The 22,662-nt window shown below is 42.6% G+C and overlaps 2 protein-coding genes and 1 non-coding gene across 4 annotated transcripts in view; 2 read left to right on the top strand and 1 right to left on the bottom strand.

The window, feature by feature from the left end:
• Positions 1-6,896: 6,896 nt before the first annotated feature.
• On the top strand, positions 6,897-14,646 carry ATP5PO (ATP synthase peripheral stalk subunit OSCP). Its single transcript, XM_035115548.2, has 7 exons — positions 6,897-6,994; positions 8,426-8,476; positions 9,766-9,876; positions 10,239-10,368; positions 11,371-11,483; positions 12,866-12,952; positions 14,454-14,646. Exons 1-7 carry the CDS (start codon positions 6,965-6,967, stop codon positions 14,565-14,567), a joined length of 636 nt encoding a protein of 211 aa, XP_034971439.1. The 5' UTR covers positions 6,897-6,964; the 3' UTR covers positions 14,568-14,646.
• On the top strand, positions 13,467-13,602 carry LOC118085822 (small nucleolar RNA SNORA2/SNORA34 family). The gene has a single exon (XR_004692697.1). It is a non-coding gene; the product is annotated as a small nucleolar RNA SNORA2/SNORA34 family (small nucleolar RNA).
• A 428-nt stretch (positions 14,647-15,074) lies between the features above and the next one.
• Positions 15,075-22,662, bottom strand: part of ITSN1 (intersectin 1) — a 91,517-nt gene continuing 83,929 nt past the window's right edge. For both annotated transcript variants that reach the window (XM_035115543.2, XM_035115542.2), the window contains exons 35-39: positions 22,066-22,187; positions 21,070-21,152; positions 20,900-20,983; positions 19,525-19,698; positions 15,075-18,988 (exon numbers count right to left, since the gene is read on the bottom strand). In XM_035115543.2, coding sequence (XP_034971434.1) covers positions 18,840-18,988; positions 19,525-19,698; positions 20,900-20,983; positions 21,070-21,152; positions 22,066-22,187 — 612 coding nt within the window. In that variant the 3' untranslated portion in view covers positions 15,075-18,839. The remainder of the gene's footprint in view (positions 18,989-19,524; positions 19,699-20,899; positions 20,984-21,069; positions 21,153-22,065; positions 22,188-22,662) is intronic.

The raw sequence follows: 22,662 nt of genomic DNA on the forward strand, positions 1-22,662 counted from the left end.
AATACCTTTCCCCAAATTATTTAGTCAAAGTGATAATTGTTTGCCCATCAGAGGTCCTGTGTAATTGTACCCATCCATCATGCCTCTGTGATTAGAAGACTACAAGCAATTAGCTAGATATTTAGACTGTGCTTCTGTAAGAAAAACACTGGGGCCTAATTTGAATAGTAGAGTGCATGGTATCTGGTGGGCGGGGCTTGTGTGTTTTGCTCCGGAATCAGCCCATCGCTTCAGTGTGTGTTCAGTGAAGAATGTCAGTTAAGAGGGACCAACTGCCTCTTCTTGTTTCTTGCCTCATGTTGTTTTTACTTTTCTCTCATTATGTTATTTTGTTACAGTTTTCTTTATTATTAAAGCTTAGTTTACATTTACTTGAGCCACTTCTTTTTCTCAAAGAAAAATAAACTCTGCTGAAGAATGATGGAATATCCTAAACTTGGGTGAGTGAGGGGATATTCCCAGTTTGCCAAGAAGATTGGTTTTGTTTAAAAAAAAACAAACACTTCCACAACAGCTTCTTCCACATTAAGCCAGGTAGATCTCATCCACATTCTGTCTACAAACTACATCCAAGGGAGGATAAGAAAGCCAGTGGGGAAATAAGACTTTTATTCCTTCCCACCTAGTACAGGAACATAAGGGGCTGCCAGAGAAGGGACAGATTGCTCTGTTCTTCTTCCTGCAGCTTGTTTAGTTTAAGAGCTGGGCAAGCTGAAAGAAGCTCCTTTGCCTGCCTGCTCAGCATGGAAATACAACAACCTGCAGGAAGAGAGACAGATTGTTCCGTCTCTTCTTTGGTTGGTTACGTAGTTCCCGTGAAAAAAGTGAGGGGGAAGTCGTAGGTCAGTGAGGAATGTACTGTGGGCCAGATGTGACTCAAGGGCTACCAGTTCTCCACCCCCTTTTAATAAAAAGAAGCTGAAACTGCTAAGGCAAAAGCAGTTGCAAACAGAACGAAGTAAAAACACCACACATAATTGATCTAAAACACTTCACAAATATTATTTATATGGTTATCATCGCTGCATTTCTACAGACTGAAAGACTGGACTTCTTGAACCAGTATCTCAGCTAGGATCTCAAACTTAGTTCTGCATACCCACCCACATTTTTCTGAGAGAGAAATTCTCAGACGTTGCCACCACAGTCATCACTAACAACTCTTTAAACTTCCCTGTTTTGAAAAGACATATAGGGATTGGGAGTGGCAATGTTTTATAGGGTTAAATAGCATGCACTATCTTTTCATTCAGAGGTTCCCCTTAAAAATCTCACACCATCCTCCCCAACTATGGTACTTATGGAACACAAGGAAAGTTAAATTGTGGCTGGTGGGTTCTGCAGGGGAAGTCTCTGAGAGCTTCCCTTTCAGGAAAAAATATATGGAGGTGTACAAAGAGGGTGCACTGGAATGCTCTTCAAGATTATGGCCTAGACCAAGCGCTGGTACATGTCTGATATATATGCACTGGATTTAACTGGACTATTCACTAAGACTGTACTGCAAAGGACAGAAATGCAAAATCACCGCATAGCATTTCGGTACTTTAATTTTCCTAACTCTGTATTTGCATTTAATGAAACATTTGTTTGAGTTATGGGAAAGGGGTGTTGTCCACTGATCAAGAAACACAATGTAAAATAGGTCTGTGTTTCACTGCTTCTTCTTGTGCAATAGCAAGGGGACAGACAACATTTTAATGTTTAATATTGCTGTCTTTTCAAAGTTTATTATTAGTTATTATTATGCCATTCCACAATTATGGCAGCCAATGCTCGACAGTAGCATTCTGATAAGCCAAGTTTTGAAGATTTCCCTAGTTAGACAACATTTCTAAATGTTTCCCAAAGCTAGCAAATATTCTGTGCTATACAGAGGAGCCATAAACAGCCCCCTTCCTAAACATCAACATTTCAGTCCAAACACTTAACACCACCCAAAACAACTTATCTCATTACCGGTAAATAATTGACAGCTGCTATGTTACACCCCATCCTGTTGCTGGAGAAGCTTGGCACTGGCTATTTCCTGGGTACACATTAGAAAAGCTTGTACAAGAATGTTTTAATGCCTGCACCCAATAAGAACACCAAGTACACCACGGGGTCATGCTTCATATCCCATTTGATTATAATCACCACAGAAGCTACTTGCTCCCTTGCCCAAAATGTTCCAGCTGCCAGACTTACTTGGTGGCTGCTCTACTAAATGTTACTAGATCAGCCACACATATCCAAAACGTTGATGCTCATCTTAAACAAAAAGGCTTTATTTCTGAAGCCAAATGACCATGGGATTTGTTAAAAATATTTACGCCTTAGAAGTCGGAGAGCATGCAGGTCAAATGAGGGGGAACAGAATTTTCAACTTCTTAGATTTAATATGAGCCAAGTTTCCCTCTGCATGTGAGTAGGCTGTTCAAATCCACCAGAAAAATGATGGATATTGTGCTGTCCCAGCTTTCAGCTTCATACAAGCTGCTTGGACATTGCCGGCAAAACCCTTAAATGAAATTTACACTACATTCAACAAATATTATTTTTAAGTGCCCCAATGCACATCTGCCTTATGGAAATAAAGTATTTGTCTGGACAGAGAGACAGGACTTGTTTTAGTATGCATTTTTTCTCTGGCAATGATGAGAAAGTCCTGTTTCCAACACATATGTGAAATACAGTGGTACCTCGACTTATGAAGACGATCCGTTCCGCGGCGCTCTTCGTAAGTCAAGGTCTTTGGATGTTGAAGCGCCTGTTCTGCGCATGCACGAAGCACGATTTTGCTCTTCTGCGCATGTGCGGACCACGTGCCGCTTCTGTGCAGGCGCAGAATGCACACGCAGCGAAAAGGCTTCTGGGGTTGTCGACTTCGTAAGTCGAAACCTTCGGAAGTCAAAGCATTCGTAAGTCGAGGTACCACTGTATAAGCAACATATAAGGCCCGAACCCTAGCTACACATTCACACTTCTTTGATGTTAAATGTTTGGGTTACCCCTTCCTCCTGCTTTACACATGAATAAGACACATACATGAACAACAAACATAACTGCTACCGGAATGTCTAGTCTGGCCCTAACACCCTTCACAGCCTAGGACCAAAATACCCCCGAGATACAACTAATCCCATATAAATTCTCATCCCTGTAAAAATCTTCTGATCAGGCCTTGTTACATGAGCTAAAATGAACAACAGTAAGCTGGGCCTTTATGGCATTAGAACAAGGGTGTGGGAACCCTTTGGCCTTTCAGATGTTGTTGGACCACACCACTGCTAATTCTAAACTGCCTACAGGGATCAGGATTAGCTCCTCTGTATGGCAGCATGTGCCTGACAAAAGTTAGCACATACCGTACTATCAAGGCAGGGCTTTTTTTTTCCAGCCAGAACCCACCGGAATTCAGTTCCAGTACCTCTCAGGTGGGCGCCATTGCCATTGTAAGAGAACAAGGGAGGTGTTTGTGGTGAGTTCCGGCACCTCTTTTTCTAGAAAAATAGCACTGCAATCAAGGTCTTCCTTCATTCTTGGCCAACAATCTGTCCCTTCCTGCTGTCTAAAACCATTTGGAAGATGGGAAAGAGAAGCAGGAAGCTGAGGGCAAGCATGCTAAAGGAAGAAGGAAAACAGGTAGGCCTCACAACCATGCATTACTTCCTTATTCAGGTACTGGCTACAGAGGATATGCTTTTAGCATACAGAAAGACCAAGACCTTGGAGACAGTACTGAGGTAGGTGGACCCATGGTCTGATGCAGTAGAAGTCTCAGACTTACACCCCACATATGTCAAGGGGGACCAGAGGGGTGCCTGGCAACCATGCCCTCCAGGCCACCAACATGTGCACCAGGCCCCCCCTCCCTGATGGCACACAAGGGGCCTATGCATATATGTGCACAGAACTCTTCATGCAAGGGGATTCCTTGTGTGGAGGAAGCTCTACATGTGTACATTGATTCGGTACACATTTAGTGCTCCTCCTCCTGGTCTCTGAGCACATGGCCAGCAGGGGTCAGGGCAACCCACTGTGGCCCCGCAACCCACTTGTGCATTGTTTCAACATGTGAGAAGGTTCATAGGAACATAGAGAAGCTGCTTCCTACCATGTGAGACCAACATTCCATCTCACATCCTCAGCTCTACCTGGAGATACCAGGGATTGAACCTGGCAACTTCTAAATGCAAAACATGTGCTCTACCACTGAGCCACAGACCTTCCCATTAGTATAAAGCAGCTTCAATTTCTCACATGGGTCACACACTAACTTTGATCTTTTCTTCCCTCTCTACTTAAAGCTGCTACAGATGGGAGGGGCAGTGACTGATAGAATGACTGTAATGTCCAACATGCTAGCTCAGGGGTAGGTAACCTAAGGCCGGTGGGCCAGATTTGGCCCAATCGCCTTCTAAATCCGGCCCACAGACGGTCCGGGAATCAGGGTGTTTTTTTACATGAGTAGAATGTGCCCTTTTATTTAAAATCATCTCTGGGTTATTTGTGGGGCATAGGAATTCGTTCATTCCCCCCCCCCAAAAAAATATAGTCTGGCCCACCACATGGTCTGAGGGACGGTGGACTGGCCCACGGCTGAAAAAGGTTGCTGACCCCTGTGCTAGCTGCTACCTATAGTGGAGAGGCCCTAAATTATTCGCCATTCCCCCTGCATTTACATCAAGGCTAAGGTATTACAGTAATAGTTACAGGTAGGTAGCCGTGTTGGTCTGACGTAGTCGAAACAAACAAACAAAAAATTCCTTCCAGTAGCACCTTAGAGACCAACTAAGTTTGCCATTGGTATGAGCTTTCGTGTGCATGCACACTTCTTCAGATGATACGTATTACAGTAATGTCAGTACAGTAATGTCATCTCCAAATATGGCTCTGCTAGTTATCAGGCCTCTCAATCTGTAACAAGAGCAACATCTAGTGTTCAAAGTATCTCCTGCACAATTTACACTGTGCAAGTTGAAGATATGCGGACCTAAGACCAGAATTAAGGCAAGACAGCCCACCTCTGCCACTCCTAAGTTGTTTCATAACAAATACATGTTTGATACACATGAAAACAATGTTTAAGTATACATTGCTAGCTGGGGGCGAAGAGGGATGCTGGTTACATTAGGCTAGGACGGAAGGATAATTACTCATTGACTCTTGCACCCTCCACCCACAAAATCCTTCACATACTACAGTATTCAGAGACTGTATACCTAAAGCACTTGGCTTTCCTTCTCAAGCAAAGCCTTCCCAACAGAATGTCAGTGCTTGTTAAATGCCGAAGCTGCTAATCACTTATTTTTCACCTGGTCATTTAATTAACAAGACTCCATGATGGCTTACAAGGAAACAACAAAGCTACATTAAAATCTAGTAATAAAAGCATAACTGATCATTCAAACAACAAAAACAAAGTATTTTCTAACAAAGACCAGATTGGGTGTCTTTGGGTGGGGAGGTGGGATGTGTGTGAAACGCAGCCATGTTAGCCATTCCCCAAAGGCCTGGCTGAAGTTCTGTTTGGAAGGCTTGAGCCTCGCAGGGATGCTCTGCTTTATCAGGTTAAATGGGCTTGTACGGTAGCTATGGGGGCAGCAGGTTTTGGGTTAAGAAACTCTGTGAATGCATGAGGGAGTGGAGCAAGGGATGGTCACACAAAGGAAGAGAGAATCATTTCCCAACCCCTACTACAACCCCTCCACTCACTATAGTTTTCAGTAGGTAACTGCTTGTACAATCATACTATTATTCACTATGGGGAAGGAATTGCATAGGTTTAGGAATTCCAATTTAGGAATTATTGACACCACAATACGGCATTCTTAACAAAGTAAATTGGTTGTGTGTGTGAGAGAGAGAGAGCTCATGAAGTTTACAGAAGGCAGTACTGTACAAAAAAAGTGGTTTGAACTATAGGTGTTGATCCAGGAAAGGGAAAGGCACTTTAAAAAGAATTAAACCAAATTTAAGCATTTTGTGAAATTAACTTCGCTTACAGACTATCTTGGCTTTGAGTCCACTAAACCGTCCATTCTGCCACCTCAATATTTTGCCACCTCATTGCCACTTGATTCTGATGCATGTGTAGACAAGATGTTACTCTGGCAAACGATATAACTACAACATGCTTTCACTCAGGTCCAGGATGATTTAGGCTTTAGGATTGGAAAGCAGGTGCCATAACTTAGATGAAAAAATGGGCTTGGCAGTTTTGGCGGGCAAAATGCTATTATTTGCTGAAAACAGGAGTCACACCAGTGAGAAAAATAATGGTTAAAAGAAACCAGGTTGCCAGCACAGAGAGGATCTTACTAGTCATCTGATAAACAAAATGAAAACTTATAGCAAGTCTGAGAAACGAACCTGCTAATATTCAGTACGACCGCAACGTGTGTGCCTTCATGCGTAATAAGCATTAAACTCCGCTTCGAAAAAGGCGCGTAATAAATTCAGGGTAAATAATAATAATAATAATAATAATAATAATAATCATAATTCATTTATACCCCGCCCATCTGTCTGGGTTTCCCCAGCCACTCTGGGCGGCTTCCAACAAAAGATTAAAAATACATTAAAACACCAGTCATTAAAAACTTCCCTAAGGCGTAAATTACGCTTATGCATTAAAAACTTTTGCCTTGCTTCCTTTAAGCACACTTTTTTCTCTCGGCACTTTGCAAAGCAGGCTACAATACTCGGAACACGAAGCTGCATTCCCCGGAACCTTGCGATTCCAAGAAAAATAATAATGTTCCTTCTCCGATCCCAAACTTCTACGTCACGCCCTCCATGCAAACTTATGGTCTTCCGCCATGCCTCTTTCCGCCCCGCCCACTCGGGCGACTGGTTCTACAGAAACTACGATTCCCAGAAAGCCTTGCGCCTGCGTGCCCGGAGCCCGAGACCTTGCGCCTGCGCTCCTCTCGTCTCGAGGACGAGGAGGGCCCGGCTTGACCTACAGAAGAAGAAGATGGCTGCTGCTGCAGGGTTGGCTCAGAAGGTGAGCAACGAAGCCTTGGGAAGGAAGAGGGGGTTCTGCTGGGGGCATGTCTCTTACCTGATGATGCCTCACTTGGCTTCCGAGACTGAAGCCTGGGGGCTTTGGGAGGAGAAGGAAGAGGAGGAGAGGGGAATGTCTTAAACCCAAGCGGCCCCCCGAGGACTTGGAGGGTATGTGGGGCAGGGGTATGTGTGCCTGGTCTGCAGCCCGGGCTTCCCGTGATGCCAGAGATCTGGAAGGAAGCTCAGCAAGCTCCTCTGCAACGTCCTCCTGCCACTGGAACCTAGGAGGGGGCCTGACTCTGAGTCAAACCATTGGCCTATCTAGAGCAGCACTACTACTTTGTTTAGTCGTTTATTCGTGTCCGACTCTTCGTGACCCCATGGACCAGAGCATGCCAGGCACTCTGTCTTGCACAGGCGTCTTTTACTTATACCCCGCTCATCTGGCTGGGTTTCCCCAGCCACTCTGGGCAGCTTCCAACAGGAGATTAAAAATACATTAAAACATCACTCATTAAAAAAAACTTCCCTAATCAGAGCTGCCTTCAGATGTCTTCTAAAAATCTGGTAGCTGTTTTTCTCTTTGACATCTGATGGGAGGCCGTTCCACAGGGCGGGTGCCACTACCGAGAAGGCCCTCTGCCTGGTTCCCTGCAACTTGGCTTCTCGCAACAAGGGAACCGCCAGAAGGCCCTCGGTACTGGACCTCAGTGTCTGGGCAGAATGATGGGAGTGGAGATGCTCCTTCAGGTATACTGGGCCAAGGCTTTAAAGGTTAGCACCAACACTTTGAATTGTGCTCTGAAGCGTACTGGGAGCCAAGGTAGGTCTTTCAAGACTTTCAAAAAACCCCACCTTAGACTGAGTTTCACCACACATGAAAAACTTAAAACAAATCCTTATTTCCTAATGAATAGCCTTTGGACTATAATGTAGCTTAAATAGAAAACTATATTTAGAAACATTTTTCCTCCAAAAGCATTTTCTTTAAAAAAATCCATTTTTAATTTTTTTTAAAAAAAATCATTGATTTTTATCCACCCTGGAAAGGAGCCCAGGTCAAAAAATAAACAGAAACTCTAGTGCTGAAGAGGGTAAAGGAAGAGAGTTTGGGAGATGGGCATGTGCATAGGTTGTGTCTGCCTTGGTGTCCAGGGGTGCATGTCTCTGGGGGAAGAAATACTAATTACATACTGGCCAGTTGAGAAAGCCATATGAAATCACTTAAAGGCAAGAATAATGCCCTTGAGCTTTAACCTGTGTATTGAGTTGTTTACCAGTAGTGGAGACAGCCATTTGGAGACCATTCCTCTACGATGACTGGAGTCTGCTGGAGTAGTAACTTCTCAGCTTCCCCTGACATTTATGACTAATATTGGATACCACTGGTTTTTAAAATAATGTAAATGACAACTTTTTCTTACTGTAGGTGCGCTGCTTCAGCACCTCCCTAATCAGGCCAGCATCAAAACTGGTACAGGTAAGTTTATTTTACAAAATCGTGCAAATTAATTGCCCCAAGTTGCAGGTGGACATTGTTGCAGGTGGCAAGTGTACAGGAGCAACCTGATAAGAACCTGAAAATGTTTACCTGGGAAGAGGATCAATTGTAGTTAGGGTGATTTACTTCCAATTAAAGATCTGGGTTCTAGATAAATATTGCAGAATGCAGGGCCCTGTGTGCCACTTAAACGAGTGTCAATGTCCATATTTATAGCTAGCAATCATGTAGAATCTACCATAACCTCAATATGATAGAAGCAAGCTTTATAATGTGGCCAGTCACAATTGAAAATCCGCTCTTCATGTGGCTGCAGCTGCTGTGTAGTGTGTTTAATGAACCATCTTATGCTTCTGCATTGTCTTACTGACCAAGTTCCAGTGGATCAGCTACGTAGCACCTGTCAAGTTTCTGGGATTCCTGGGAAGACTGGGGGTTCGGGTGAATCTTGGTTTTATTTGCTGGATTTCTCTTATGTCCTTAAGCATAATACTTAACACAAATAAGTTATGCCTTAATATTAAGCGTTTCTAATTATGCATTTTTGTTTTGTTAAAACACAGCAACGGACTGTGGGAATTTATTTTTTAATATTCTGGTATTGAACCTATCAGGGGGACCCAGGTGGCGCTGTGGTTAAACCACTGAGCCTAGGGCTTGCTGATCAGAAGGTCGACGGTTCAAATCCCTGTGACGGGGTGAGCTCCCGTTCCTTGGTCCCAGCTCCTGCTAACCTAGCAGTTCGAAAGCACCTCAAAATGCAAGTAGATAAATAGGAACCGCTACAGCGGGAAGGTAAACGGCGTTTCCATGTGCTGCTCTGGTTTGCCAGAAGCGGCTTTGTCATGCTGGCCACATGACCTGGAAGCTATACGCTGGCTCCCTTGGCCAATAATGCGAGATGAGCGCGCAACCCCAGAGTCGGTCACGACTGGACCTAATGGTCAGGGGTCCCTTTACCTTTTATTGAACCTATCACTTTTTTTAATATTCTGGTATTGAACCTATAACTCTCTCTATTAGCAGTGCTGGCAGGGTGGGGTGCCATTCTTTATGTAGCTAACACAGCACCACTGCCATCCCTGGGAGAACTCAGAAGTTTACAGAAATACACACAAAAAAATTGAAATTAACTTAAGGGAGAACCCCCTCCCCTCCCATTGAGGACTGAGTATGCTTGCTAGGCAATGGATCATTGAGAATCAATTGAAATAGACAGTTTTGTCTTGTGCATTAATTTTTATACCTTGTATTTTCCCCCTCGGAAGCCACCAATTCAAGTATATGGCCTTGAAGGTCGGTATGCCACTGCACTCTTCTCTGCTGCTTCTAAGCAGAAGAAGTTGGACCAGATTGAGAAAGAGCTGACTCGAGTTCTGGTAATGTGATTTTATATGCGATTTTCAGTGTATCTGACGAAGTGTGCATGCACACGAAAGCTCATACCAAAATAAAAACTTAGTTGGTCTTTAAGGTGCTACTGAAGGAATTTTTTTTATTTTGATTTTATATAGTCCTATTGCACACCACTTAGAATCCATTTCCACTGAAGATGCTGATGCAAGTCCTTTTTTTTTTTACTTATGCTGTTTTCCTTCTTTGGGAAAATTATTTTCCTTGGTTTGTTATATTTAATTAAGAGGGCAACTTCAATACCTTTATGTTGCATTATAATTATGTTGCATTGACTAGAAGCAAATCTGATTTTGACCAAGAGATGCTTTTGTTGTTTCAAATCCAGACACTTCTGAAGGACCCTAAATTATCTGTCATTGTCCTGAATCCTCATGTAAAGAGTGCAGAAAAGCAAAAGGCCGTGAATGATATTTTAGCTAAAGAGAAAATGTCACCTGTCACTGTCAACTTTTTCAGTAAGTAGTAGCAGTCTCTCTGTGGATGAACATGATAAAGTGGGTTGAGCTTCACAAATGGGCTTCGAATAATAGTACAGTAATATTGTAAACACAGTTTAGACTGGAAGGAGATTTTCTTTGTAATTTGGCACTGTTTCATTACACTTTTAGTACAGTTTGAATGTACATATGTAACACCTGCTTTCCATGGAGGCGCAGGTTGCATCCACAGCAAAGGTGGCATTTTTCCATCTCCGTCGCATCAAGCAGTTGGTCCCTTACCTCTCTCGCCCCGATCTGGCCACAGTGATCCATGCGACGATCACCTCCAGGCTTGACTATTGTAACTCGCTCTACGCAGGGTTGCCCTTAAAGCTGACCCAGAAACTCCAGCGGGTGCAGAATGCCGCGGCGAGGCTCCTTACAGGGTCCCGGCCGCGGGATCACATTCATCCAGTGCTTTACCAGCTGCAATGGCTCCCGGTGGAGTACAGGATCAGGTTTAAGGTGCTGGTTTTGACCTTTAAAGCCCTATGCGACTTGGGACCCTCGTACCTACGGGACCGCCTCTCCTGGTATGCCCCACGGAGGACCTTAAGGTCCACAAATAATAATATTCTGGAGATCCCGAGTCATAAGATGGCTAGATTGGCCTCTACAAGAGCCAGGGCCTTTTCAGTACTGGCCCCAACCTGGTGGAACGCTCTTTCCCAGGAGACCAGGGCCCTGCGGGATCTGTCATCTTTCCGCAGGGCCTGCAAGACAGAGCTGTTCCACCTGGCCTTTGGGTTAGACTCAGCCTGACCCCTGTGTTTCCTCCCTCATGGCTTGGATTTATGGCCTACTTGAAATGAGGCTGCACTTTAAATTTTAATACTGTATTTTAATCTGTATTTTAACTAATTGTTTTTATGTTTTATTGTAATTCTGTTGGTGTCAGCCGCCCTGAGCCCGGTTTTTGACTGGGGAGGGCGGGGTATAAATAAAAATTTATTATTATTATTATTATCTTTTCCCAAGATTTGCTCGCTGAAAATGGTCGCTTGAAAAACACGCCAGGTGTAATTTCTGCATTTGCTAAGATTATGAGTGCATTCCGTGGAGAAGTTATATGCTCTGTAACCACTGCTCAGGTAAGCAAATGGCATGCAAAACTTCATGGTTTCTTAGTCTAAAGCCACCTTCCCGAGCCTGATGTTCTCCAGATGTTTTGGACTACTACTTTCATCCTTCCCATTCACCAGGAAGATGGAGCTTGTAGTCTTAGCATCATCTACAGGACCCCAGTCTGACCTATAGTGTAAAGAAGTTGGGGGAAGGGTTATATTTGCAAAATGAATGGTACTTTGTTTACTAGCACTTAACATATGTCTGGAAAAGGGTTATTGGAACTTCAGTATTCATGTCACATTGAACTGTTGCATTGCACTTGTTCCTCTTGTGACTTTAATCTATTTAGCCCAGTCAAGTATTCTTAAATTCATCTCTACAAATAGCTAGCAAACATAGTTTTTCCTGTTCACTTTATATGCTCTCTTAATTTTAGGTGGCAAAATGTTCATATTCTGAGACAGGACCAACATCTTGCTTTTTTGGTAATAACTGAGGACAACTCTATATAACACTTGAATTAGTCATTTTTAGTACACCTGTTTTCAGCATTTTTTAAAACATTTTCTAGCATTCCAGATCATCTAAACCAGGCATCCCCAAACTTCGGCCCTCCAGATGTTGTGGACTACAATTCCCCTCTTTCCCGACCACTGGTCCTGTTAACTAGGGATCATGGGAGTTGTAGGCCAAAACATCTGGAGGGCCGCAGTTTGGGGATGCCTGATCTAAACAATTCTGCCACTCCATTCCTAAGAGCAGGCATCCCAAACTTGGGCCCTCCATATGTTTTGGGCTACAGTTCCCATCTTCCCCAACTACTGGTCCTGTTAGCTAGGGATCATGGGAGTTGTAGGCCAAAACATCTGGAGGGCTGCAGTTTGGGGATGCCTGCTTAGAGCTTTCCTAGTTTTCCACTCTTGTTCTCTGCAGTGGAGAGGCCACAAAATGAGACAAGGGAAGGAGTCATCTTATTTTTCGCCTTGCTTTGTAGCATTGGGATTTATGAAAAACTCTTAGCCAAGTTTTTTAAAACAAACAAACAAACAAACAAACAAACCATACTGCAGCTTAACTTTAATTTTAGTCCAGACCCTATACTGAAAACATCATTGTGAGTAGATGGTACATCTTAAAACCTTTTTTACTCAGAAGATGTCAGAGATTAAAACACATATTGCATACATTTTGACTCCGAAAAAGTGAATTTCATTTAACTTGTGTTAAATATCAAATTGCTATTTACTAAGCCTAGCAAGGATGCTGCCACTTTCTGTTGCCAAGCAGAAAAATGCCACAACCTTATTGTATTGTATGTCAGTCATGGGGCTGATAGTTTATCTTTCTGTTATGTCATTGCTTGTTGACTTTCTGAAGCTCTCTATTTTTGTCTCAATACGTTAAGCCCTTGGATGAAGCTAATCTTACGGAGTTGAAGACAGCTTTGAATGGCTTTATAGCTAAAGGAGAAATACTGAAACTGGAGATAAAGGTATGGTTACAGCTATGTAAAACAGAACTCTCTCTAATAAATTAAAAATGACTAAGAAGGGCCATCTCAACAATCTATAAGAACTTCCCCATCGGCCATGGAAAGCTTCCCTTAAAGGAAAATACATCCTTTTCTAGATGTGGATAATGCGTATTGGGCAGCCTAGCTGTCCAAACTTATCATAAGCCGGGGATGAGGTATCTTTATGACTTGGCAGGTCACATCACTCTGTTCCCACCCCCTCATGTCAACATTGGCAGGTGGGAGAACAAACCTTTCAGTCACTTGACCATTATTCAACCGCGTCTTCTGCAGGGAATAACTGCACGGCTGAGTTCCCTATAAGGAGCTTTGCTGTACAGCAGATCCAGCCACATCTCTTTATCTGCCCCACATCGGACATCACTTATTATGTCAAGTGTGGGGCAGATGGGCATAACTTGGGGAAAGCTTCATGGACCAAATTTGGCCTGATGGCTGGAGGTTCCCCATTGCTCGCATAAACCATAGGGACGTGGCCCTGAATCAAGGCTGCTGGCTTGCTGTAGCCACTGGTTTCAAACAGGCGCCCAAAGAAATGTCTTCCTATGGTCTGTTGGCTGTTCAATTGCTTTAGACTAGAACAGCCAATTCAGTTGGAAGCAACAAGCAAACCCTTTGAAAAAACAACCCCCCCAAAACCCCATAGGGACAAAGAGGCAGAAGAGCCATAAGGTGGAATCTAATGTAAAGCAAATTGTAATTGTCAAGGTTTTTGTGACTACTCCTGAGTAACGACCTTCCACATGCTTGTCTTTCAAAAGTCTTTATTAGTGCACATTATTTACAGTGTAGCGAGCCGTTGGTTTCATGTCTCCTCATTCCGAATCAGAATCCAGCACTGCCCCCTTCCGCGATTTGGACCAACATAAAAGCCTCAGGACAGTGAATCTCCTCCCTTTTCTCCTCCTCCTCAATTCCGGGGTCGGGGGGAAGGGTCTGCGGTCTGCCTGATTCCTCTCCTCTCTCTCCCCCTCTCCCTCTCTTCCTGCCTGTGGAGCAGGGGCTCTTGGATGTTGCCAGAGGTCTGGCACTCCCTTTCCGTCTCCTGACTTTCCTCATCCGCCCTTTCGCTTTCATGACTGCTTGGAGATGGGCTGCTTCTGATGAGGGGGGGCTGTTCTCTATAAGCCCTTCCCCTTACAGTAATTTTAATATTTCTTCTGATCTCTGAAAACATTGACAACAGAGGTATCAGTAAAAAAAAAAAAACCATTATATTATCCTGTCTTGTGCAGGTAAATTTTGCTCTATAAGAACCGTTCCTGAGCCAAACATAATGAGTTTTGGCCAGAGCAGCCTACAAAAATACTTCTCTGCAAAGGAACTTGAACATATTTAAATCTGTCTAATACTATTGATTTGTCAAGATCTAAACCCAAGCATTGTAGTCTTTTCTGTTATCATGTAGCCCACTATTCTCACTATGGAATTCTAATTAGGAATCTTGGTTTCCCCCTAGACTGACCCAACAATCTTGGGTGGAATGGTTGTCAGCATTGGAGAGAAATACGTTGACATGTCGACAAAGACCAAGATTCAGAAACTAAGCAAGCTCATGAGAGAGACTGTCTAAACATCTCGAGACGCTTCTCCCTCCCCCATAAAAACCTAGTCAGTTGTATGATGAAAACAATAAAAAAGGTTCTCCTTAAGCAGTTGTTGGTGCTTCAGTGTTTGGATTTGGTAGTTTGAAATGGATCAATATTTAGTGTTCCTTTGCCTTTTAAGTCACCATCTCAGCACCTTTTTGCAAGAATTATTCCTTTATCATAGGTTTGCTGTTAAGAGCTAGTGACTGCAAAATTGGCAGTTGCAATCGTATTGAAATTTGTTTCTTGGTTCTGACAAATGTTCCCCCCACCCTCGAAACTGACTGATGCTCTTATGGTCCAGCATACTTTTAAAGTGGCACTTTTGAATGATTATTTTTGAATGATTATTTTTGATGCATTTTAATGTTTATTGGAAGCCGCCCAGAGTGGCAGGGGAAGCCCAGCCAGATGGGCGGGGTATAAATAAAATATTATTATTATTATTATTATTATTATTAAATATTTAATTATGAACGTTACGTGTGGAATCTTTCTAAAGGAATGGCTTATGTGACCTTGGCTTATTTTTACTAATTAAAACTAAAGCACTAAATTGACTCTGTTGCTGGCCATTCATCTGTGCAAATGTAAATGCAGTGCCAGGGGTAATAATTTGCATGCAGATTACACAACCTAAGGATATTGACATGGCATAACCTCCTATTGGAAGGCTAGCGTACAGATGAAGGGAAGTAATAGTACCACTCTATTCTGCCTCGGTCAGACCACACCTGGAGTACTGTGTCAAGTCATGGGTGCCACAATTTAAGAAGGATATGGATAAGCTGGAATGTGTGCAGAGGAGGGCAACCAAGATGATCAAGGATCTGGAAACCAAGCCTTACGAGGAGCCGTTAAGGGAACTGGGTTTGTTTAACCTGGAAAAAAGGAGACTGAGAGGAGATATAATAGCCATCTTCAAATGTATGAAGGACTGTCGCATGAAAGAAACAGCAAGCTTATTTTAACCTGCTTCAGAGAGTAGGACCCGCACCAATGGTTTCAAGTGGCAATAAAAGATATTTCAACTAAACATAAGGAAGAACTTTCTGTTTGACAGGAGAATGGACTCCCTCAAAAGGTTGTGGACTCTCCTTCCTTGGAGGTTTTTAAGCAGAGTTTGGATGGTCATCTGCCATGGATGCTTTCTGAGATTCCTTCATTGCAGGGGGTTGGACTAGATGACCCTCGGGTCCCTTCCGGCTCTAAAGTTCTATGATTTTATAATGGAAGCTTATTTATGCAGACTGATAAGGACCCATGTTTGTGGAACGTAATTTTTTGAGGTGCTGAGATCTGTGTAGAGTGACTGGAATTACTGTTAATAGGCGGAAGTTAAGAGTTCTGCAGAATATTAAATAGCATGGTGCTGTGGTCAAGATTGGACCTACGATTCATCTTTCCAAGGTAGTAGAATCTTAGAGCTGGAAGGGACTCAAGGGTCATCTAGTCCAACCCCCTGCAATCTCAGCTAAAGCAACCATGAGAGATGGACAGCCAACCTCTGCTTAGAAACCTCCAAGGAAGGAGAGTCCACCACCTCCCGAGGGAGACTCTTCCACTGTCGAACAGCTCTTGCTGTTAGAAAGTTTTTCCACATGTCTATTACTCTTAAGTGCTTAATTCCCTAAGGCTTCTGTTTTCCTTTTAAACATGGAATTATTATTTTCTTTTTCAGTTAAAAAACAGCAGGAGCAATTTAGAAAGGAGCTTGGCAAAGCAATTATCTTAGGGGTGAAGAATCTGCGGTCCTCTGGGTGTTGGACTACAAGTCCTATCATATCTCACCATTAGCCATGCTGGCTGGGGCTGTTGAGAGTTACAGTCCAACAATGTCTGGAAGGAAGGCCACAAATTCCCCATCCCTAGAATATACTATCAGGGTTGTTATATGGGCAATCCCTTTCTTCCTAGAGCCCCCCTGGCTTCTCCAAAAATAGATAATTCATTTTCACCTCAGGGAGTAGGGTCGCGCCTTTTTTCACAGTCTTAATGATAGGATTTTTTTTCCACATTATGATTATTTTTGTATCTATAAAAATAAAGTAACACTCATCTTCATTACAACTCTGAGTAAAATTAGCCCAGCCAAAGGAGGTTAGAACGATGACATTTAATATTTTTCTGCCACTAAAGGATTTGTACCTTTTTTCCTCTACCACAACAATGTGTTATTTTCATATACATTATATTTCATTAAATGTTTTGATATGGAAAAAGGAAATCATGGGTTTAGTTCTATTTACATACTTTTAATTGAAACATTTTTGTACCAACATTGAAAAATAGAAACTTAAAAGTATTTTTAATTGTGTTTTCAACCAGTCAGTGGTAAACAATTGCATGCCTGTTAAGTTAAACTTCCTCTAAAACTTGGTCATTTGAAAGTTTCTAACTAAAGTGTGTTTCTCTGTTCCAAAAAAATACATAAGTATGTCATTTCTGATACAAAATTCTACACTATCTTCAATAAATAAATAATAAAGCGATTCTTAAAAGTATGAAATGTAAACTTTTTCGTCCCTCCAACATACAGGATTTTTTTAAAAAATAATTGCTGAAAATAATACAGTGGTCTCCTTGGAAATCATAGTACACAGACACTTTCAAGCACAGTTTACACCTTATCACCAGACCTTAGCTACCTATCAAGTATAAAGCTATCCTAATTTCCTAATGGAAATCATAAAATTTTGCTGTGCTAGAGAACACCATCTCCACAGGAAACATGGAAACTGATACCTAAAACAACATGCAAAGAACAGTAAAGCCAACACGTTTCACAAGAACATTGACATGCTAACAGAACAGTCAACACTTCCCATTCTTAAAGTCCTTACAAAAATACCCATTTTTGCATGATCCTTGGGTAACAAACTGAAGAACTGGAAACACAAAGAATGAATGTGCCTGGTGCTGAAATGAACCCACTCACAAAATTCCACCACTAACGCCGCCCCTAGCTCAGCAAAGTTCTCAAGAACGTACTTCTCCTGTTCGAGCGACTTCGAAGCGCTTTGCTGAATCAAGGTTGCCCTATGTGGGTCACTGTGAGAGTGAATCCTTACACCTGCAACATAGCAATAAATCCCTTTGCAAAAACCTGTGACACCCAATGTTGAAACTGAAAAATTCGCAGTGAACCACTTTTGCAGTTAACACTTTGTTGAGCTACAGTATGCTACCACCCTGATTTCAAAACCACGGTGTCAAATTTGTTTTATTTAGGCACAGTACTATTCAATAAATTAAGTCCCTTCTGACTGCTGCTAGCCTCGCTTAGCTTTCCTGAGCTAGAGCAGCTGTTTTCTTGTTACTGCCTTTGCGCAATTCAGCAGCAGTTTAATCATGTTTAAATGGTACAGTAGAACACACAGAACGACTCCGCCAAACCTTGGTCTACAATTATTTACAACCCCATTGAAATGTAACCACAAAAAGCATTGATGTGTGGATACACAGTACTCCATTTGGGTGAAAGACGCCCTAATGCAAATGGAAAGCAGCAGGGATCAGGCCCCATTTATATTCTTCCTAAACAGGGGGTGCACTTTGAATTACTGGTCCCTAGACCAATGATCCACCAAAATTTTGCTGCTTCCTAATAAATACTTTGAAAAACCAACCTTCCACTCATTGAGAGCCTTCCAGATTATGGGCAACTGTCATTTAAACTTCAACTTGGAATAGTCCTTTCTCCTTTCCCCCCATCCCCACCCCTTTTATTTTTCAAAAACAGGTTCAAAGATCACCATAAATTTCTTAAAAGAAACCCAAATATCTTACATGGCAAGAATTCATTCATGACATAGGTATTTTCTATATAAATATATTCACATTATGTTTATACACCACTCCGTGGGGCAATAGGCACAACATTTCTAGGGGTAATTTACAGAAAGCCTGCAAAGACATGTCAGTGCAACCCTATGTTATTGACAACCACATGCTGCAGTGCCCAGAAAAATGTGCAGTGTTTTAGCACAGGCTTCAGCTCTGTTCTTCTAGAAATCCTGAAAACTACAGCAGAAGTTCCACAGAAAACAAAACAAACAACAAAACAAAACAAAAACCCAAAAGTTACATTTTCCTCACAAACTTGGAATTCAGTTTTCTGCAAGGATTATCCAGCTACAAAGAGTTGTGTGGCATTGATAAGTATTTTGTTTCATATAAAAGGTCTGAGGATTCCTAGACAGATTTTGTAGGCGCCTATTGCAGTGTTTTCAGGTTAGAAGAAGAGTCTTCCTTTTTTAAGGTTCATCGAACAGCTGCAGATCCAGTCGGACGACTATCTCTCCTGTTGGAACTTCATGCAAGAGAAGACACTTTGTCACTGGTCCCTTTGAGCCCTGGTCCTTCTTAATATCTGCTACTCGGATTTCTGTCCGGCCTAAAAAGTCTGAAACAGAAAACATACATAGTGGTTAGAAATTACACATTCCCTGCTCCCATGAAGAATCACCTCTGGCAAGATGTTAATTCAGAAACAGCATGAGCAAACCAAAAACAGAAGCAGAAAATCTTGCTATGCATGCAGCAGTTTTATAATCTGTCAATGGACATTGCTTGATTTTCAGTCTCATTTCACTGGTGATTTCTAGTGCTAGAGAAGAAGGGGCAGGGATATAAACTGGCAGCAAAGCCTTCAAACTAAACAATTAATGGAAGCAGTCAGTGGGGATAGAAGAAACAGGAATAAGAAAATAAATATTGACAGAAAAAGGGATGGAAACAGGAGATGGGGAGTTCCTCTGCTACGTGCAGGCCGGAGCAAAAAACTGAGCAGGAACCAATCATGTATCTAGGAGTTTTTTTCACTCCTGCTTAGAGACCAAGCAGAGGGACAGCAAAAATGAGATACCCTAAGTTGTCGTAGACTCACATAGACGTGTACATAACCAAAAGACTAAGCTCAGAAGTAAGAGCGTCACTTACCATCTGGTGAGAACTGATCCCTCTCAAAGACTGTTATGCAAAGCACATCCTGTTCCAAATCTTTGATAAAGAACTGGCAGTTAGAATTCCACTTGGGGTTCAGTGTGTCCTGTATAGTCTTGGTAATATGGCACTGAGAGCCCATCGTCACTTCACAATATGGGTTACTCTTTCCTGAAAGCAGAAGGCAAGTAGATGCACAGCCGTGATCAAACATTTGCACACACGAATTTGGTAACTTGCTTCTGTGGTTTTGACGCGAGAGAATCGGAAAAAGGCTTTTTGTACCTCCACCATTTGATTTAGCAATAAAAAATAATCAAATGCATCAGGCAGCCTGTGCTGCCTGTGTGTGAGTGGCGCCCAAACTGAATCTGGCATCAGGTATACAAGATTGCTTTCTACATCAAATCTGACCCAGCCAGGGCTGGCCCAAGACATTTTGGCACCAGAAGGGAACCGCAAAATGGCACCCCACCAGTTCGCCAAGGAAGAAGGGGTGACTGAAGACCTACGTCAGGAACAATGGGGGGAGTGAAGTTCTACACTGGAAACAAGGAGGGAGAACAGCAGCAGCAACGGCGAATGATGCATTCATTGGGTGCCAGATCTGCTCCTGTGGTTCCTGCCACCCGAGGAGGTCGGCTCACCTTGCCTCATGGTGTTGGCCAATAAATAGGGCCATGAATACCTTGGGTGGCAAATTTGGGTGGACATTTCTCTCTCTCTCTCTCTCTCTCTCTCTCTCTCTCTCTCTCTCTCTCTCTCTCTCTCTCTCTCTGTGTGTGTGTGTGTGTGTGTGTGTGTGTGTGTGTGTGTGTAGGGGTTGGTAATCCCTCTGTTTGACTGTGCCTGAGAATGCAAAAAGAGCTGGGACTGGCAAGCCACAAAACAGGGAGGGAGGCTTTCACCATGTGAAAATCACTAACACTACAGTGGTACCTCTACTTACGAATTTAATGCGTTCTGAACGCACATTCGTAAGTCGAAAAAAATTGTAAGTCGAATCCCATAGGAATGCATTGAGAGAAAAAATTCGTAAGTCGAAGCAACCCTATCTAAAAATTCGTAAGTATAAAAAACCCTATCTAAACAGCATCCAAGATGGCGGACGAAGCTCCATTCGTAAGTAGAAACATTCATAAGTAGAGTTATTCGCAAGTAGAGGTACCACTGTATTTTAAAATTTGCTGGCTATATCAGTCTATATAGAGTGCAACAAAACACCATTTTACAAAACTTACATTTCCCCCCGACAACCTGTTTTACATTAAATGATCAAAGCACCCAAGAGGTTCCCCTTCCTTTTGTCACATTTTACACACAACACACACTTCTATACACACACACATATAGAGAGAAATGACGTTCTTACCATGGGATCTGCAGGGCTTCAGTTCAATACCTTCAACAATGTTCACCATTAACCTTCCAATACCGGTTGCCCTTTGGGATCGGACTGTGGCAAGAACAGGCAAGAGTCATTAAAATACTCTCTTGAAATTTTGGGGAAAACGTCTAAATACTGTACCCCCATTGCGGTACCTAAATAGGCCTTTTCCCTCTTCTTCTTCTCTGTTTCTATGTAAAGTTCAGAAGCAGCTTTGATTTTCTGAACCCAGGCCGTCCTTGAGAGAGAGAAAGAGAAGGTGGAAGGGAAATTACGTATCGTTATGAAGTACATGCAAGTGAGCAAAGCTGACTGCATGTAGGTAGGAAGAAGATCTAGATAAAGGCATTGACTTCTTTGCATTACAGTCATACCTTGGAAGTCGAACAGAATCCGTTCTGGAAGTCTGTTCAACTTCCAAAACGTTCGGAAACCAAAGCGCGGCTTCTGATTGGCTGCAGGAAGTTCCTGCAGCCAATTGGAAGCTGCGGAAGCCACATTGGACGTTTGGCTTCCAAAAACAGTTCACAAACAAAACAGTTAAAAACAAGTTGCTGATAGGAACAGAAAGGGAGGGGGAGAACCACAACAAGTGAGATGAATAAAAATATACTTGTTCTGATACCGTTGAGATACAGCTGCAGAAATCTGAGAGAATCTGCAGAAATCTGACAACAGCTTCAGTTCATTTGCAGGCATAATGATGGCTTAGTGCTTGACCAGAACAGTCACTTCCGGGTTTGCAGTGTTCAGGAACCAAAGCATATGAGAACTAAGCTGTTTGAAAACCAAGGTACAACTGCATGTTTAGTTCTCAAGATAAATCTGGATGTGATGTGAGAGATGTGTGAATAGGACCTTCCCTGCCATTGTTGCATGTTTTCAAGTTAATATTGGCCATGGGGACCCCAATTCAGTTTGGGATAGTGGTGCTGGGACAGAGGAGGTTTAACCTTTTCCCCTGCACTGTTTACCCAGTTAATATTTCTGTAAGACTCAAAGCAGGAGGAGAAACAAATCAGGGAAAGTGCAAGTAAAAAAGATTACAACATCAGAAACGGGAGGAATCTCATTATGAAAGTGTGTGTGTGTGTGTAAGAGCTTTTACATGTTCCCATTCTGTTCAGTGCCAATACAGAGATATTTTCTACCTTTCATTTATGCTTTCTGCACGGAGTGTGTAGACTCGATCAATGTGAGAGATATGGAAGATGGGCTCGTCGCCAGAAGGATCCGTGGGTAGTTTAACCAAGACCTCGTTTAGAAATATGGGCTGCAAAATAATAATAATAATAATAAAATAGTTAAGTGTTAAGCTAGGTCAAGTCAGAATGAACGGGGTGAGCTCCCATTGCTTGGTCCCAGCTCCTGCCAACCTAGCAGTTCGAATGCACGTCAAAAGTGCGAGTAGATAAATAGGTACTGCTCCAAGCGGGAAGGTAAATGGCGTTTCCGTGTGCTGCTCTGGTTCACCAGAAGCGGCTTTGTAATGCTGGCCACATGACCCGGAAGCTGTACACAGGCTCCCTCGGCCAATAACGCGAGATGAGCGCCGCAACCCCAGAGTCGGTCACGACTGGACTTAATGGTCAGGAGTCCCTTTACCTTTAAGAAGCTTTTTAGCTGTTGTGATTGTTAAGATACTTTTAAAAAAAATCTTATTGAAAACACATAGTTCAATAATATACTGAAATAAATATATATAAACAAAACCATTACAAAAACTCTACAGTGCAACATTTTGTTGC

The sequence above is a fragment of the Zootoca vivipara genome, chromosome 4 (assembly GCF_963506605.1).
Source record: "Zootoca vivipara chromosome 4, rZooViv1.1, whole genome shotgun sequence".
Lineage (NCBI taxonomy): Eukaryota > Metazoa > Chordata > Lepidosauria > Squamata > Lacertidae > Zootoca > Zootoca vivipara.

Coding starts and splice junctions, on each gene's coding strand:
- ATP5PO (XM_035115548.2), top strand. CDS start 6,965: ATGGCTGCTGCTGCAGGGTTGGCTCAGAAG. Junction 9,877..10,238: donor AAGAGCTGACTCGAGTTCTG/GTAATGTGATTT, acceptor TTTCAAATCCAG/ACACTTCTGAAGGACCCTAA. Junction 12,953..14,453: donor TACTGAAACTGGAGATAAAG/GTATGGTTACAG, acceptor GTTTCCCCCTAG/ACTGACCCAACAATCTTGGG.